The sequence below is a fragment of the Haliaeetus leucocephalus genome, unplaced genomic scaffold (genome assembly GCF_000737465.1).
Source record: "Haliaeetus leucocephalus isolate CR32 unplaced genomic scaffold, Haliaeetus_leucocephalus-4.0 Scaffold751, whole genome shotgun sequence".
Taxonomy (NCBI): domain Eukaryota; kingdom Metazoa; phylum Chordata; class Aves; order Accipitriformes; family Accipitridae; genus Haliaeetus; species Haliaeetus leucocephalus.
This window is the reverse complement of record NW_010973187.1, coordinates 18,660,111-18,674,172: the sequence shown is the minus strand read 5'-3', so window position 1 is coordinate 18,674,172 and position 14,062 is coordinate 18,660,111. Positions and strand designations below refer to the sequence as shown.

At 38.7% G+C, this 14,062-nt stretch overlaps 1 protein-coding gene across 1 annotated transcript in view; it reads right to left on the bottom strand.

Annotated features, from left to right (window-relative positions):
• Window positions 1-13,645, bottom strand: part of LRGUK (leucine-rich repeats and guanylate kinase domain containing) — a 52,850-nt gene extending 39,205 nt beyond the window's left edge. Inside the window, 7 exon segments of the mRNA XM_010581026.1 lie at window positions 2,009-2,152; window positions 5,560-5,684; window positions 8,927-9,008; window positions 10,361-10,487; window positions 11,656-11,718; window positions 12,258-12,371; window positions 13,520-13,645. Coding sequence (XP_010579328.1) covers window positions 2,009-2,152; window positions 5,560-5,684; window positions 8,927-9,008; window positions 10,361-10,487; window positions 11,656-11,718; window positions 12,258-12,371; window positions 13,520-13,548 — 684 coding nt within the window. The 5' untranslated portion in view covers window positions 13,549-13,645.
• Between the last annotated feature and the right edge of the window lie 417 nt (window positions 13,646-14,062).

Genomic DNA, 14,062 nt, shown 5'->3' with positions numbered 1-14,062 from the left:
TTCAAACCACCTGCGTTTTTCCAGTTCTTTCAAATGTCAAGCCCTAACGCATTTAGCTTTTATGTGGCTGATGTGCTTAAGTGAGGCAATTCTGCAGTTATATTTGCACTTCAGTTGACTAGCAAAAAAAATTCCTTCTAAAATGAGTTTCTTTTCACTGGAGCTCAAGTTCATCCTACCTAACTTGCAGCACTTGACTGAGAAGCATCAGCATAGTTGTCCTTGGCTGTCTGTGTCCAGAGGGTAATGCATCATTCCACTTAAGGTCTCATCTATCCACAAAGGAAACCTGGGCTGGCTGCACTCAGGTACAACAGATTAGCATTAGAAGTTATGTGGGATTAATCAAAGTTTGTGTGCCCAAAACAAAGTCACACTAAAGGCACTCATGCTAGACCCTGAGTGAACAGTTGTAAGGCTCTCAACTAAACCAAAATGGGTCAAATGGAATTCACGGTGCCTCATTTTAGCCATCTGTTAAGTTAGCCCAAATCAGTTGCTTAACCTCACGTTATAATCAGTGGAGAGAGGCAGTTCCAGAGGTCACCAGATCCATGGTAGGCTGGGATGAATTGCCTTGTAAGGATACCTGGTTTTCCTCCACTGCTGAAAGACTGAACCTAGAAGACTTCAGATTCTATCCCTAACATACTCAGCTTATGTAAAGTGTCTAAAAGCATAAACCTCAACCATCGCCTACCCAATATTCATTCTGAGATAACAAAAAGCCCAGCACGGAACAGTTTTGACGAAGTTAAATGTCATTTGGGTGGATTTCCTAAATAAATCATAGAATGCCAGTCATCAACATTTGAAAATCACTGAACATGCATATGAGACACACGGTTTGCAGATAAACCTATCATGCCCATTTTTAAAAAATCAAGCATTTAAGATCCTTCTGGGTGGTAGTGGGCTGAAGTAACTCAAATCTTTCTGTGTTAATTAATTAAAATTCTCTTTAAATTATTCTTCAGAAGGAAATGTTCAAAAAATGGTGACTCATTAAACAGTTTCAATAACATCATTAAAAGAGGCAAATTTTGATGAGGTAAAATTAATAGCTTTTGCGTGCCATAAAGAACAGTGGAAACTATATGAGGCAATGAAAATGGTGTTATTAATGCTAACAGCAACCATACTATTAGTTAGTTTCCTGTCTTGTGCAATTGATGTACCTTTAAATGTCAACCTGAACACAGTGTGAGAAAAAGAATTCGTAGTGTCTTGAATTAAATCCTGTAAATGTACCTCGCAAGTGGGGAAAAATGAGAGAAAATGTTCAATTCCTGGTTTATATTTTTATTTCTTATTTTCTTAGATTTTTTTTTCACATGCAGATCTGTCTTTGTTGTCAAAATGATTCATGAATTGACAGTCTTTTCAGTTAAGGACCCTGCAAGATCAATATCAAAAGTATTATGTATATATGGATTGGGTTTCAAAATTCAAATACAAATGAGTTGGATTGTATCATTGTACTTCCAGTGAAAACTCTGCTGCATAACAAAAGCCACTTATAACAGAGTACATGCAGTTCTGACTTACAGGGAGTTTCCAGCTGAGAGCTTAGAAGAATCTGTGGTCATAAAATCAGGCTGAGAGATATTAGCAAACCCTCCTGAGGCCTGGCAGTAGAAAAGCTGTGATGTAAGTAAAGATCCTCAAGGATAATCAAGCTGGAAAAGCTGCATACTCATCCTTATCTTATCCACTCAAGGGAGCACTGTTAGTTCTTTATGTACATGAGCACTAAATACTACAGAAGTGATACCTACAAAAAGATAAACCCACCTAGAGATATTAAATAAGGCCTGAGGAGTACACTATCAATCAACATGTGAAACAGTACTGGAATGAAACACCAAACGAAAAGACGTCATCTTTTCTAATATTCATTTCTTGTAGTGTTGTAAGGTTTTCTGATTAAGCTTTAAAGGGATTGAAATATAGAAAAAAAAAATTACCCATTCTTAGAAAAAGCTGAGATCAATATTAAGTATGCTACCTGGTTATCCTCTAGGTTAATCATCTCTAGTAGATCATGTTTCTCCAAGCCTTCTAGACTAGTTATTTTATTGCTAGATAGGTCCAGCTTCTGTAGAGTTTTCAAGCTGTCCAACCCAGTTATCTTCTCAATCTGATTAGAGCTCTAAGAAGAAACGAAAGCATATAAACTGTTGATAAAGTTCTACAGATGGAAAACAACATTCCTGAGGAAGAACAGAGTTCACTTTATTATTGAGAAACCTATTACAAATAGGCCTTTTATGCATTAGCCCCATCTTCATCTTGAGATGACATATTACAGCTTTCCATACTGCTCAAGGAAAAAAGAATCAACTATCTTCTGATTAACTAATCTTCAACTCACCTTGAATAAGTGAGTGACAACAGCAATAAAAAGAGCTCTAGCATTCTTTTAAAGCTGATACTGGCTAAAGGATATTCTTGTCACTATCCAACTTAAAATTTAGAAAATAGATATGCACATAAAAGTATAGAATATATATACATAAATACATAGAATTTCCCTCTGTAATCATGGTTATATTTACACTTATGATTACAGAATAAATAATGAAAATATTAAGGTAGAACAATACAGTACTGTCTTCTTTGGACTACAGGCAGTCTATAAAAACATCTCTAAGATACACAAGTTCATCTTAATGCATACTAAGTGAAGGCAGACTTTATTTACTGTCAGTGACAGAAATATTAAAAAAAAAAACCAACAAACCCACCTTACTGGAAGTTCATCTAGACTCTAACACAAGAAATGACTCAAGCTTTTGAGGACTCATAAACAACTATCATGGTTTTACATTCCTTCCAAACAAGGTAAAAGATAGAAGACCTATATTTATCACTGGACACCAGATGGCTTCATTTCTCAGGGCCTCACAAATCATATACTTGTTTCTGCTATGAACTCCAAATAGGTATAACATGCTAGGTTCTGTACTCATCTTTGTCCCAGTGGCCACATGTACCCAGATGGCCTCTCAACATGATTCTTTCTGTATAACCTTGCAAGCATCACCTTGTGCTGAAAGCTTGGATGCCTCATATTCTATTAATAAATATTTAGGAACTATTGAAATAAATAAGCCAGCTGACTCTAATGTTAATCCAGTTGTCTGTCCTTGACATTTTTCCTGACTTTTAAATGTTTAATTAGGTTATTAATAGCATGGAGGCTCTCTCTTCTCTTCCTGTTCTTCGTCAGACCTCTGTTTAATAGGATACAGCTCAGAGCTCTAGTTGCAAAATGCCATGCAAGAGGTGCACATAAAATTCTATGAACAAAAGGGATTTGTGTAGAGATCCTTTTTTGTAAAGCATAAAATTCCTAAGAGACCAGTTCATTAGAGCTGCACTTCTTATTTTTTGCAAACATAAGCAGAATAAAGGCTTTTTGGTATAGCTAGGCAGTATTTACAGTTTTTGAAGCCTTTCTTCCAAACTTCAGACCTTACAACTCTTTCAACCTAAAAAGCTCAAGGGAAAATGGAAAAGAAATCTGAATCAATGGGAAGAGAGGGGATGACTGCTCCCATGAAAAAAGAACTGCATTTTATTCTAATTAGTAAAAGAAAATGCTATGCTAAAATCTGTCTATTTACATAATTTCCACATGACTATCTACTTTGCTAATTAAAAAAGACAAGCAGTTGTATAAATAATCATATCAGTATGTAAGAACCAAAACTGAAGAACATGTTCATATTAATAAGGCTTAGCTGTTAACACAACCTCCAAAACATTTTACAGAGCAGATAACCATTACTAACAGAATTATTATTAGGCCTTTTAACAGATGAGGAAATCAGTGCACACAATGGTTGAGCGACTTATTGTAGTTCTCCCTGAAGAAAGTATTTAGAGAAAAGATCTTCCTGTCAGCTTAGATTGTCATTCTCCTATAGTTCATTTCAGAACTTTTAGACATGATTTTGCCAATCTGAGTTAATCTTATCCACTAAAAATGAGACAAAATTCAGTTTTATTGCCACTAAGGGCATAACTGAAAGCTACTGAAGGCATTATATATCTGAAATATATTAAAAATATGTTACTGAACACTATTTGAATATATTATTCAAAACATACTACTCTCCACTTTTAAATGTGAATACGTTTCCTGAATATCAAAGCAGCAATAAGTACAAGGGCCAATGAGGCCTTGATGGGTACAGACCTTAGTTACTCTTTTCTATATCAATTTCTACAGAACAGAAGAAAAATCTTTAAAATTTTAAAAGGATTGGAAAAGAATATTTCTATTCCTCAGAAGGGATCCATTTGCTTTATGTAAAATATTTATGTAGGTTCTTAAAACTAATGTAGCAAATATGAGCATATTTCTATGTATAATTTTTTGGTACTTATTTTTTAAATCCCATTAAATACTTTTAAAGTTGTTACTATTACAAAGTAAAACCTATTAAGAAGTAGCCTGTTGTATTTTATAGCAACTGAATTCATTAAAAATAGTTTTTGCTTGTGTTTCTGTGCAACCTCTATATTGATGGCTCTTCCTATTAAGCATCTCAAAATTATTTAGAAGAAAGTGTTGGTATTATTAAGGACATTCTACAAACATGGAACTGAGGTACACTGAGATAAATGCCTTCCCCAAGGCCTGTAAAAGAGCAAGATGCATGCAAACAAGTGTAGGCATTGACAGACAGAGGTCTATATTTGGGCTAGTTATCCTTGACTGTCTTCATAACCAACAGAGAGAAGCAGGCACTTCCAAGGACTGATGCATCTTGTGTTAATGTAGACGTCAGCAGCTGGATCAGAATAATGAAGTATTTTAAGTGTCCATTTCTCTCCACTGGCTTTTGAGGCAGCAGAGAACAACTAGCTCAGGTGCAGCTGTCTGCAGAAATGTGGAGGCAGGTAAGTTAAATCCCACTGAAGCATCTAGAAATATAACCTAGAAATGTATTTAAACAAATATACCCTAGATATCTTAATGCAAAGCTGGCAATATAAAGCTTCCAATCTCATTACAAGATCCTTAAAAAATTAAACAAAGATCCTTTAATAATATATCAGATTTGCATACTAAACTCGACTTGTTTTCTAAAATGAATGCAGGCTTCTTAGTCCTCACTTTTCCATCTCCTGTCCTAGCTCACTGCTACCATGAACACAAGTTTATGAGGAAACGTGCTTTTAAAAAAAATAATTCACCGTTTGTATTGTGGGACTTGCACAGTGAGTAACTTCTTACACATCACCTAAGCAACAACAAAACCTACCCAGAGCAAATGCAAAATATCTTTGGACAAATTCAAAACCCAGCTGGACAAGGCCCTGAGCAACCTCCACTGAAGATGGCTCTGCTTTGAGCAGGAAGCTGGATCAGATGACCTTTACAGCTCCCTTCTAACCTGTATCATTCTATGATCCCGTATTATATAAAAAAATTTGTCCAGTATTACAAATATCTCTGAAAATTGTTATGTAATTATCTTCCCAGTTATTAAGGCATTAATATATTGATAAAAGACAGACAGGAAAACAACTAGAATTACTTCTTACCAGATTGAGTATTCTGATAGGTAAGTTCTCGAGGCCACTGATTGCAATGAGTCTGTTGTGTGACAAACTAAGATGAGTCAGACTGTGACACTTCTCTAGTCCTCTTATCTCCTCTATGTTATTATCTATACAGATGGGTTTGCATTTAAGGAAAATAACTGAACACAAAACCTTAGCAATAATTAGTTGCTTAAATTAGCCAGTGCAGCTGAATGTTATGCTGTGGGGAGCTGGACATTAAATGCCTCATGCTAAGGAGTTTTAAATCCCAGCTACTCACACCCAACCTTATTCTGGAACTTACTGCCTCCTTGTTTGACTGATAAAACTTTTTGTAGGGCAGCAGGACAAGCGACACTGATCTAGCTAGAAATATCCTCCCCTCCTTTTTAGAGGGGTTTTTAACTCTGATTGTTTCTGTGACCTGGTTTACGATGCGGCCCTTTCAAGCTGGCGTAACTGGGCTGATGGCAAATCAAGAAAGTAGTGAAAATGAGGGAACAGGAGTGTGGGGAAGAAACTACTTCTGCCAGCGTCTTGCAAAACTATGCTGTAAATCTCTGGTCTTCTTATTAGATGCACATATATAGGCTAAAACATAGGGGTATTTATGTCTTTGACTTTAACTGAACACCAGTCATGTTAGGTCAGCTGTAGAATACAGGCACATGGCTGATTCATCAGAGGCAGGTGTGATCTTTTTATGTTTACAGAGTACTTAACTCAACATGGCTCCAAACTGACCTTGACGTCCAAGCATCGTACACAAATTATTCAAGTCATAACAGACAATAACACTATATGGAGCTATTTCACTCTAAATTATACCTGTTCTATACTGGCCATCTGTCCTGAAAGGGAAAGTGTATTTTAAATTAACATTAAAATCAAAAGCAGCAGTACAAGTAGTTAGGATTCCTCTCGGCAAACTTCAGCATTAACATAACTACCCAGATTCCTTAAACAAAGCATGTTTCCTTTGACAACAAGCCATCTCAGATTGCTCTCTTACAATGGGATGAACAACAGAGGTACCTAACTCTCTATCTCTGCACCATACTGAAATCAGATAACTCTGATCCAGGCATCTAATTGTTTGGTGACTGAAATTAGGCAAGAAGAACTGCACTCATATTATAAGTGTCCAAGCTAGAACTAGTTACACAAAACCCCAAGAAATGTAACTGAAAAAAAATAGCCAGAACATGCAGGACACAAGAGAATGAAGTCTGCCTGCAAAGAGGGGCAAGTGAATTTTCATCCATGTTTCTAGTCTTACTAGGCAGTGGACAAATTAGCAGGATTTTCTCTCAGTCTGAATGATATCGTAACCAAACAAAATGTAAGCTTAGCCAGGGACAACAGAATACTCTTTAACAGCTGTGACCTGACCCTGTTTTTTCCTAACTGCATTCCTACATAGGGACTTAACTGCATGCTACCTAAGTTCTACACTCACAGGCCTAGATGGGGAAGGTGAGGAGAAATGAGCTAGTAAGCACAGATTTATCTTTTTGTAGGACCTCACACTAGGTTGTCTCTGTTATTTTAGAAAAGAAACCAAAACCATCCACAGGCACTGACATTTGACAGATATTGATTTGCATACAAAAATGGGACTGCTTCTCTTTCAACTGAGGAGGCAAAGTTTTGGCGAGGAAAAAATACTGTTTAAGCCATCGGCATCAATATGAGGCAGCAAATTGCTCAGCACTAAAAACTAGTACAATCAGTTTTAGTCTTTTAATGACTCGGTATAATGCTTTGTCAGATATTATTGCCCAAGCTGTCTCCCTTTCTGGTTTGGGCAGTTTCCTCCTTGAAAACTCATTTATAAACCTGTCAGGTGTGCTTTTGTGTGCACCTGTCAGAAAAAAGTTACCATGACCCTACCATCTGCATCATTATTCACTTAAATATGGTGAGAAATGCTTAGTTACTGTCAACAAGAAATGCATGCCAAACATTTCTGCTACTGCATGATATTTAATATAGTATTTTCATTTACAATTATAAAGAACAGCTTGTTTTGTCTGCCATGTCTGCAGCAAGGAGTACTTGACATGGGTTAGGAACAGTGCCACTTTGCTATTCTAAATTCTGCGATCATTTTCCTCTATTTCAGAGGGTCCTGTTGCAACTGTATGCATGAAACAGTTTTTCTCTCCATTTCAATGGCGTCTTCATTGACAAATGAAGAAATTGAACACAGCACGCTGCTGCATTGAAACCAAATGAAAAAATACTGATTCAGATCCACAATACAAATCTCTGATCTTCTTTCCTTTTCATTTTGCTGTATGGTTTTTGCTCTACAATGGAAAATTAGAATCGCAAAGGGATAGTGTCTTAATGCCATTTTCTGACAAGAATCGTGTCACCTGCACACCTTGTAAAATGTGTGAATAATGTAACCTGGACACCCTGCAAATGCTTTATCTACTCCTACATGAAAAAGGTATTGTATTAGTATCATTTGGTAATGGGCTACTTCGAGGACAAGAGGCAGAGGAAAAACTGCAACAGCCTGCTGTCTTCTCCTTTTCAAAGAGCAGAAAATCAAGATGCAATTTATGAAGCAAAGAATAAAGCTTCATGAGCCCTCGGGAAGCAATTGTAAGTAAGGCAGCATGTGAACATGAAACTCCAGAAGACCTTTCAGAAAAGCATAGGAGAATCTTTAGGGAGACTAAGAGTACTATGGACAGCCTTGTAAAAGTAAGCAATGAAGAAATTTAACCTGCAGGTTCATGTTCATCTGATTTTTGTCAGAACAGTGTTTCTAATCCCACAAACTGGGTACCACAGTGAGACTGTGGAAGGTGGGTAGAAGAACACCTTCACTCTGTGAACGTCCCTCAGCAAACTCCAGGAAGTTTTCTCCCACTTAAAGATTCTCTTCATTGTCATTAAATGGCCTTGTCCTCCACAGAGCCTCTGCAGTCCCTGCGTAATTAGCTACATCTAAGATTAAACAACACGCATGTTTTTCATTTAAGGGAGCTTAGTGTTCCAAGCTGACTTCCTATTAACCTTTTGTATATAAAAATACTGGGGTTATTTATTACCTCTGCCATGGAAAGACAGTGTGACATGTCACTTTTTCAGTTTTACATGATGCAAAGTGGAGGTTTTTGTGTTCCTCCAGCAGGCTAATACCTTACATGTATACACAAACAATTTTAACACCATGCATGCTTAAGTAAGATCAGTTTCACCACCAGAATTACAATGTTTAATCTTGCTTCTAAAGACAAAATTGACATGAAGGAAAAATGCAAAGAAAACATGTATCTATTTGAACCAAACAGCTGTTCAGAAAGCAAACAAGCAACTTTTCTCCCATTCAAGTTTCCATAAAGGATACAATCCAGCAGGAGTATAGTAAGTGACTGGTATGCTGACAAATCTTGCATTTTAGGTATTTGATTGAATGAAAAATCTACTTCCTAAAGAAAAAAGGAGACAGAAAGTTAGTTTTATTTCTTCAGCACTTACAGCTGTCTTGTGAAACTAATGGCTGTTACATTAAACTTGCGATCACGGGTGTGGAAGAAATAAGAAGATCATTAATATTAATATTGGGACATAAACAGAAAGGCTTTTTTTTATGACACATAGAATTCACATTTCGGGAACTTCCAAAACTATAATTTCTTCCAACAACATTATCATTAATGGTCCTGTAATTATTCATACATATTAAAAAACTAACAGAGAAGACAGAGAAACACATAGAGGTCGTATTTCAAAACAACCTCCTGCTTTTTGTAACCCAAAGTGGGCTACAGGAAAACAACAGCAAAGGGAAGACTAGCACACAGCCACACTTTAAGTACATGTTTCACAATAACGATTAGCACCAGTCAATCTGAAAGGCAGTGTCGTGGTTTAACCGCAGCAGGTAACTAAGCACCACGCAGCTGCTCGTTCACTCCCCTCCCCACAAAATGGGATGGGTGAGCGGAGCTCAAGGAAAAAGGTAGAATTCGTGGGTTGACATAAGAACAGTTTAACAGGACAGAAAGGAAGAAACTAATAATGATAGTAATAACAATAATAAAATGACATTAAGAATAATAAAAGGATTGGAATATACAAAACAAGTGACACGCAATGCAATTGCTCACCATTCGCTGACCGACACCCAGTTAGTTCCCAAGCAGCGATCCCTCCCTGCCCAACTCCCCCCAGTTTAGATACTGGGCATGATGTCACATGGTATGGAATACCCCTTTGGCCAGTTTGGGTCAGCTGTCCTGGCTGTGTCCCCTCCCAATGTCTTGTGCCCCTCCAGCCTTCTTGCTGGCTGGGCATGAGAAGCTGAAAAATCCTTGACTTAGTCTAAACAGTACTCAGCAGCAACTGAAAACATCAGTGTGTTATCCACATTATTCTCATATTAAATCCAAAACATAACACTATACCAGCTACTAGAAAAAAAATTAACTCTATCCCAGCTGAAACCAGGACAGGAACTGATCCCACTAAAGGTCTGATGAATGCAACAAGCAAGGAAGAAATTCTGGCTACGTTTACTTCTGCCTAGAACAGTTAGCTGTCCGATACACCTTCCCATGGCACGCAAGTGTTCAGAGCGTGAAAGAAAGTAAAAGACTGAAATGTGCAGTGTAAAATGCCCAAACATTTGGAAAAGCTCTTAAAATGTCAAATGAGGTAAGAAAGAAGAATAAGACAGGCATAAAAATTCGCTTTTGCACATGTCCGAATACAATGTCTAAATTAAATTTAGAAAATAGTTTTGAGTTTAAACCTATAAAATGCAGTTTTTGCAACTTACCTTGAGATTTTTAGGTGGTTTAAAAATGAAATATGTAGTCAATTCATTGTTGGAAGCATTCAGTTCTAGTAAGTGAGGCATATGACTGATACAAGAAAGATCTAGTAACAAAACAAAACGTCAAATCCTGTACATGAACGCATACATAAACACAGAGATCATCATGTCAAAATTTGGTAATTATGTCCAATAGCAATCAAGAATCAATTTGTAGTTACACATTCAGAAAGCGATGTTATAAATGCAGAAATCAGATATATTAACAACTTCTACTAGAAAAAAGATGGTTTCTAAACCATGAAGAATAAATATTCAAGTTCTACAGCAAATTTCCATTATGTCAACTGATTTGTCTATAAGCCAGAATATAGTTTTATATTCTAGCTACCTCTAGAAAGACAGAGAGACTACCTCTGTCCTAAGTTATTAATTAGTGGAGAAAAGTATTTAGGCCACTACTGAAGACTAAATGACTAGTTGCTATGGAAAAGTCCCTGCTCTGTTCAGACATAGCCTTCACAGACAAACAGTAACAATGAGCACAGAGAAGCGCCATCTTACAAAAGTGCTGCTATTTTTCGACTCCAGCACCTCAAGTGAAATGAACTTCAAAGAAATAATGCAACAGGTTTCCCACCACAGCTTATTTCTTTTGATGCTAAATTAAAAAATGCATTGGGGAGTGCGAGGGAGAGGGAAGCAGTAGAAGATGATGGAGTTTACCCCAGTCTCCATTTGTTACCTCTCTAAATCTGACATATAATTTTTTACATTTTGTCACCAATGGGAAACCTTGACAAAGGAAAGCCCAAGGCTGGGAAAAACGTACCAGACATAACTTTGAATATTATGACATCTGCATATGTAAAATCTCAACCTTAACCTTGTATTGGCATGCTTGCTTACATTTTATCTTTGGATAATAAACTGGACAATAATCTCAATGTTCCCACTGATAAACATATGCTGGTGCAGCTGTCTGAATGGTCCATACATCATTCTCAAGAAGATCTAGCCATCGCCTCATTCTGTAGAGCTGGAGTAGTTACACCATTAAAATGTAGACCAGGCTTTGTGATACTAAAGCTATACGGTACAGTGCATTTCTCATCTTAAATGATTTCACAACCCAAGAATTTACTAGTGTATTTACTACATACCATTAATTTTATTATATGAAAGTTCCAGCTTCCGTAGGTGAACGTATCTGGAGAGAATGTTAATGTCACTTAACTCACGACCCTGGAAAAATAAAGCACAGAGACTTTAATAACTAGCTGTATAACCTCAGCCACTCTTCCAAGAGCTACACAGTAGCAGAAGACATTGAAGAGATGCCCCAAGGTCCCTCCAGTTGATGCATCAGAACAGGGTGACATACACAGAAAGTGATGTTAGACCTGCAGACCAGCCACATATGGAGAAAATGTCCAAAGAAAACTTTAAAACACAACCAGGACAGATAGCTGTAGCTAGGAAAAATGCCAGAAAAACAAGGCTGCACAGAAAAGGGAGTGGCAGCAAGTAATCTTTAAAAAAACCATAAACATTTTCACTTTCTGAAGGGACAAGAAACACAGCATTCTCAGATATTTAGCATGTTCCTCTATTTTTTCTCCACCTGACTGAAGCAAGAAGATATGTTTTTCACACCCAAAAACTGGGTAAGGAAAAATCTTACTGCTGCTGCTACTAAGTGAAAAAACCGATACCAATATGGCAGTTGTCAGCAGGAGCCATGCCGTGTCTTGTCAAAAGTCCCATGTACATGAAATGGCATTGACAGGTAGAGACAAAAATCTGCCTCTTGATATTTTTTTACTAGACCAACTATTTGCTGTTAAAAAGAATAAATCTTTGAGCACAGAAGCACTTCACAATGATGTTCTTTGCTTATACTTACTGAAAGCGACAGATTAAGATAAACGTATTCAACACCAGGGGCTGAACGCCCCAGCTTGTGGAGACCCTCAGCCACAGTGTCTTCATCCAACACTCCATCAAACTGACCCTACAAAATACCAGAAAGAGGGGGCAGGGAGAGGAATGGATTAAGGGGAGATTTATGAAACTAAATTCCACACTCGGTACAATCTGGGGGCTGCTTGGGATGCAGTCGGGACCAGAGTTTAATAAAAGTCCTCAATCAAATGCTGCTTTCAGTGCTCCATCACCTTACTAAGGCACTACACATTAGGAAAAATGATAAATGCAGCCCTCAAAACAGATAAATAGAAACATGTCACGTACTAGTTCTACACATTTAAAAAGGTTCAACAGTTTTTTGTTGGGATTTTTTTTTACCTTCTGGTTTAAATGCACAGCTCTAAACAGGACCTGTTTCTAGAGATGTTGAGCCATGAAACTCACATTGATTATGGATGTTAACATCTTAGCAAATCAGCACTAACATAACCCCAGTGTTGCACCCCAATATGCACATTATTGGAGGCCCTTTAAATTTGTTCAGCATGAGCAGCTAGTGCTACTCTTCAGAGAACAATCTTTGCCAAAGAGGGTGCTTGACAGATGGCACTAATGAACCACTGCATAGGTTTAATGAGAAAATAAGCCATTGGCTTGTGAAATTCCTATAAGCTTGGAGAAGTCACACAACAATTGCTAATCTAGGGACCAAGATAAATAATGTTACAAATGGTAATCATCTAAATTTTAGCACCTACATGTTATAGCAATGGAGACTATGGATGCATTTCCACTAGGTAAAAAATATGAGGTGATAATGCTGTGGCAGTGCATACTTTAGAGCCCAGCAGAGCAGGCAGAACAAATTCACTTGGGTCCAGGGGCTTACTGAATCTCAGGTCTGGGCATATAAACAGGAAACGAGTTTAATTTGGCAATCCATATGCCAGCTTATCCTTAGTCTTTATATAGCAAGGAGAAAGGGGCAATCCAAAACTAACCTGGACACGACAGGGATGGAAGGGAGCTTAAAAAAAGGCAGAAATGAGGGGTGAGGGGAAACAAACCAAACCAGCTTTTCCCCTTTTGGGGAGAAAGGATAAATCACCACCTGGTGCCCTCATCGACTCTCCCTTCTTTCCCCCACAACTACACTGAGTGATGAGGAGAGGAAAGGGCTTTTCCCTTAAAAGCACACCCCTCCCCAAATAGCTGGGGGGCACTGAACTGAACCTCTGTGCGCCGTGACTCCTCTTCGTCATCGGCCTCCTGCTTGTCCTCTTGGTGAGGCAGGCTGAGCTGTGGCTGCCGCAGGCTTGGCCCGTCCTGGGGCAGCTCCCCGGGGATCCCCTGGGAGAGGTGCTGCGGGGGCCCAGGAGAAGGGGGAAGCGGCTTGCTGAGGCCGCCCTGTCCCTGCTTCTCCTCGCACCCCGCCATGAGCTGTAATGAGAAGCGAGGATGCGGAGGGAGCTGCGCTACCGGTGCGTTCGCACTCGACCACCACCCCATCACCCCTCAGGACGAGCCGCCGCCATCTTGTTGGCTCTCCTGTTGTCGTGGAGACGGGAGAAGCGCCACACCCCCTGCGGGGAAGGGGATTCGCGCCAGCCAGCCAATAGAAAAGCGGCGGGCGGCGCGGTGCAGGATGGGAGTTGTAGTTCCCTGCGCGGGGCTCTCTCGCAGTGGGCGCCGGGCCGCAGAGCATGCTGGGAGTTGTAGTCCGCCTGACTGGCGGTCTCCTCAGCCGGTGCCCTCCCGCCTCACAGAGATGCTTGT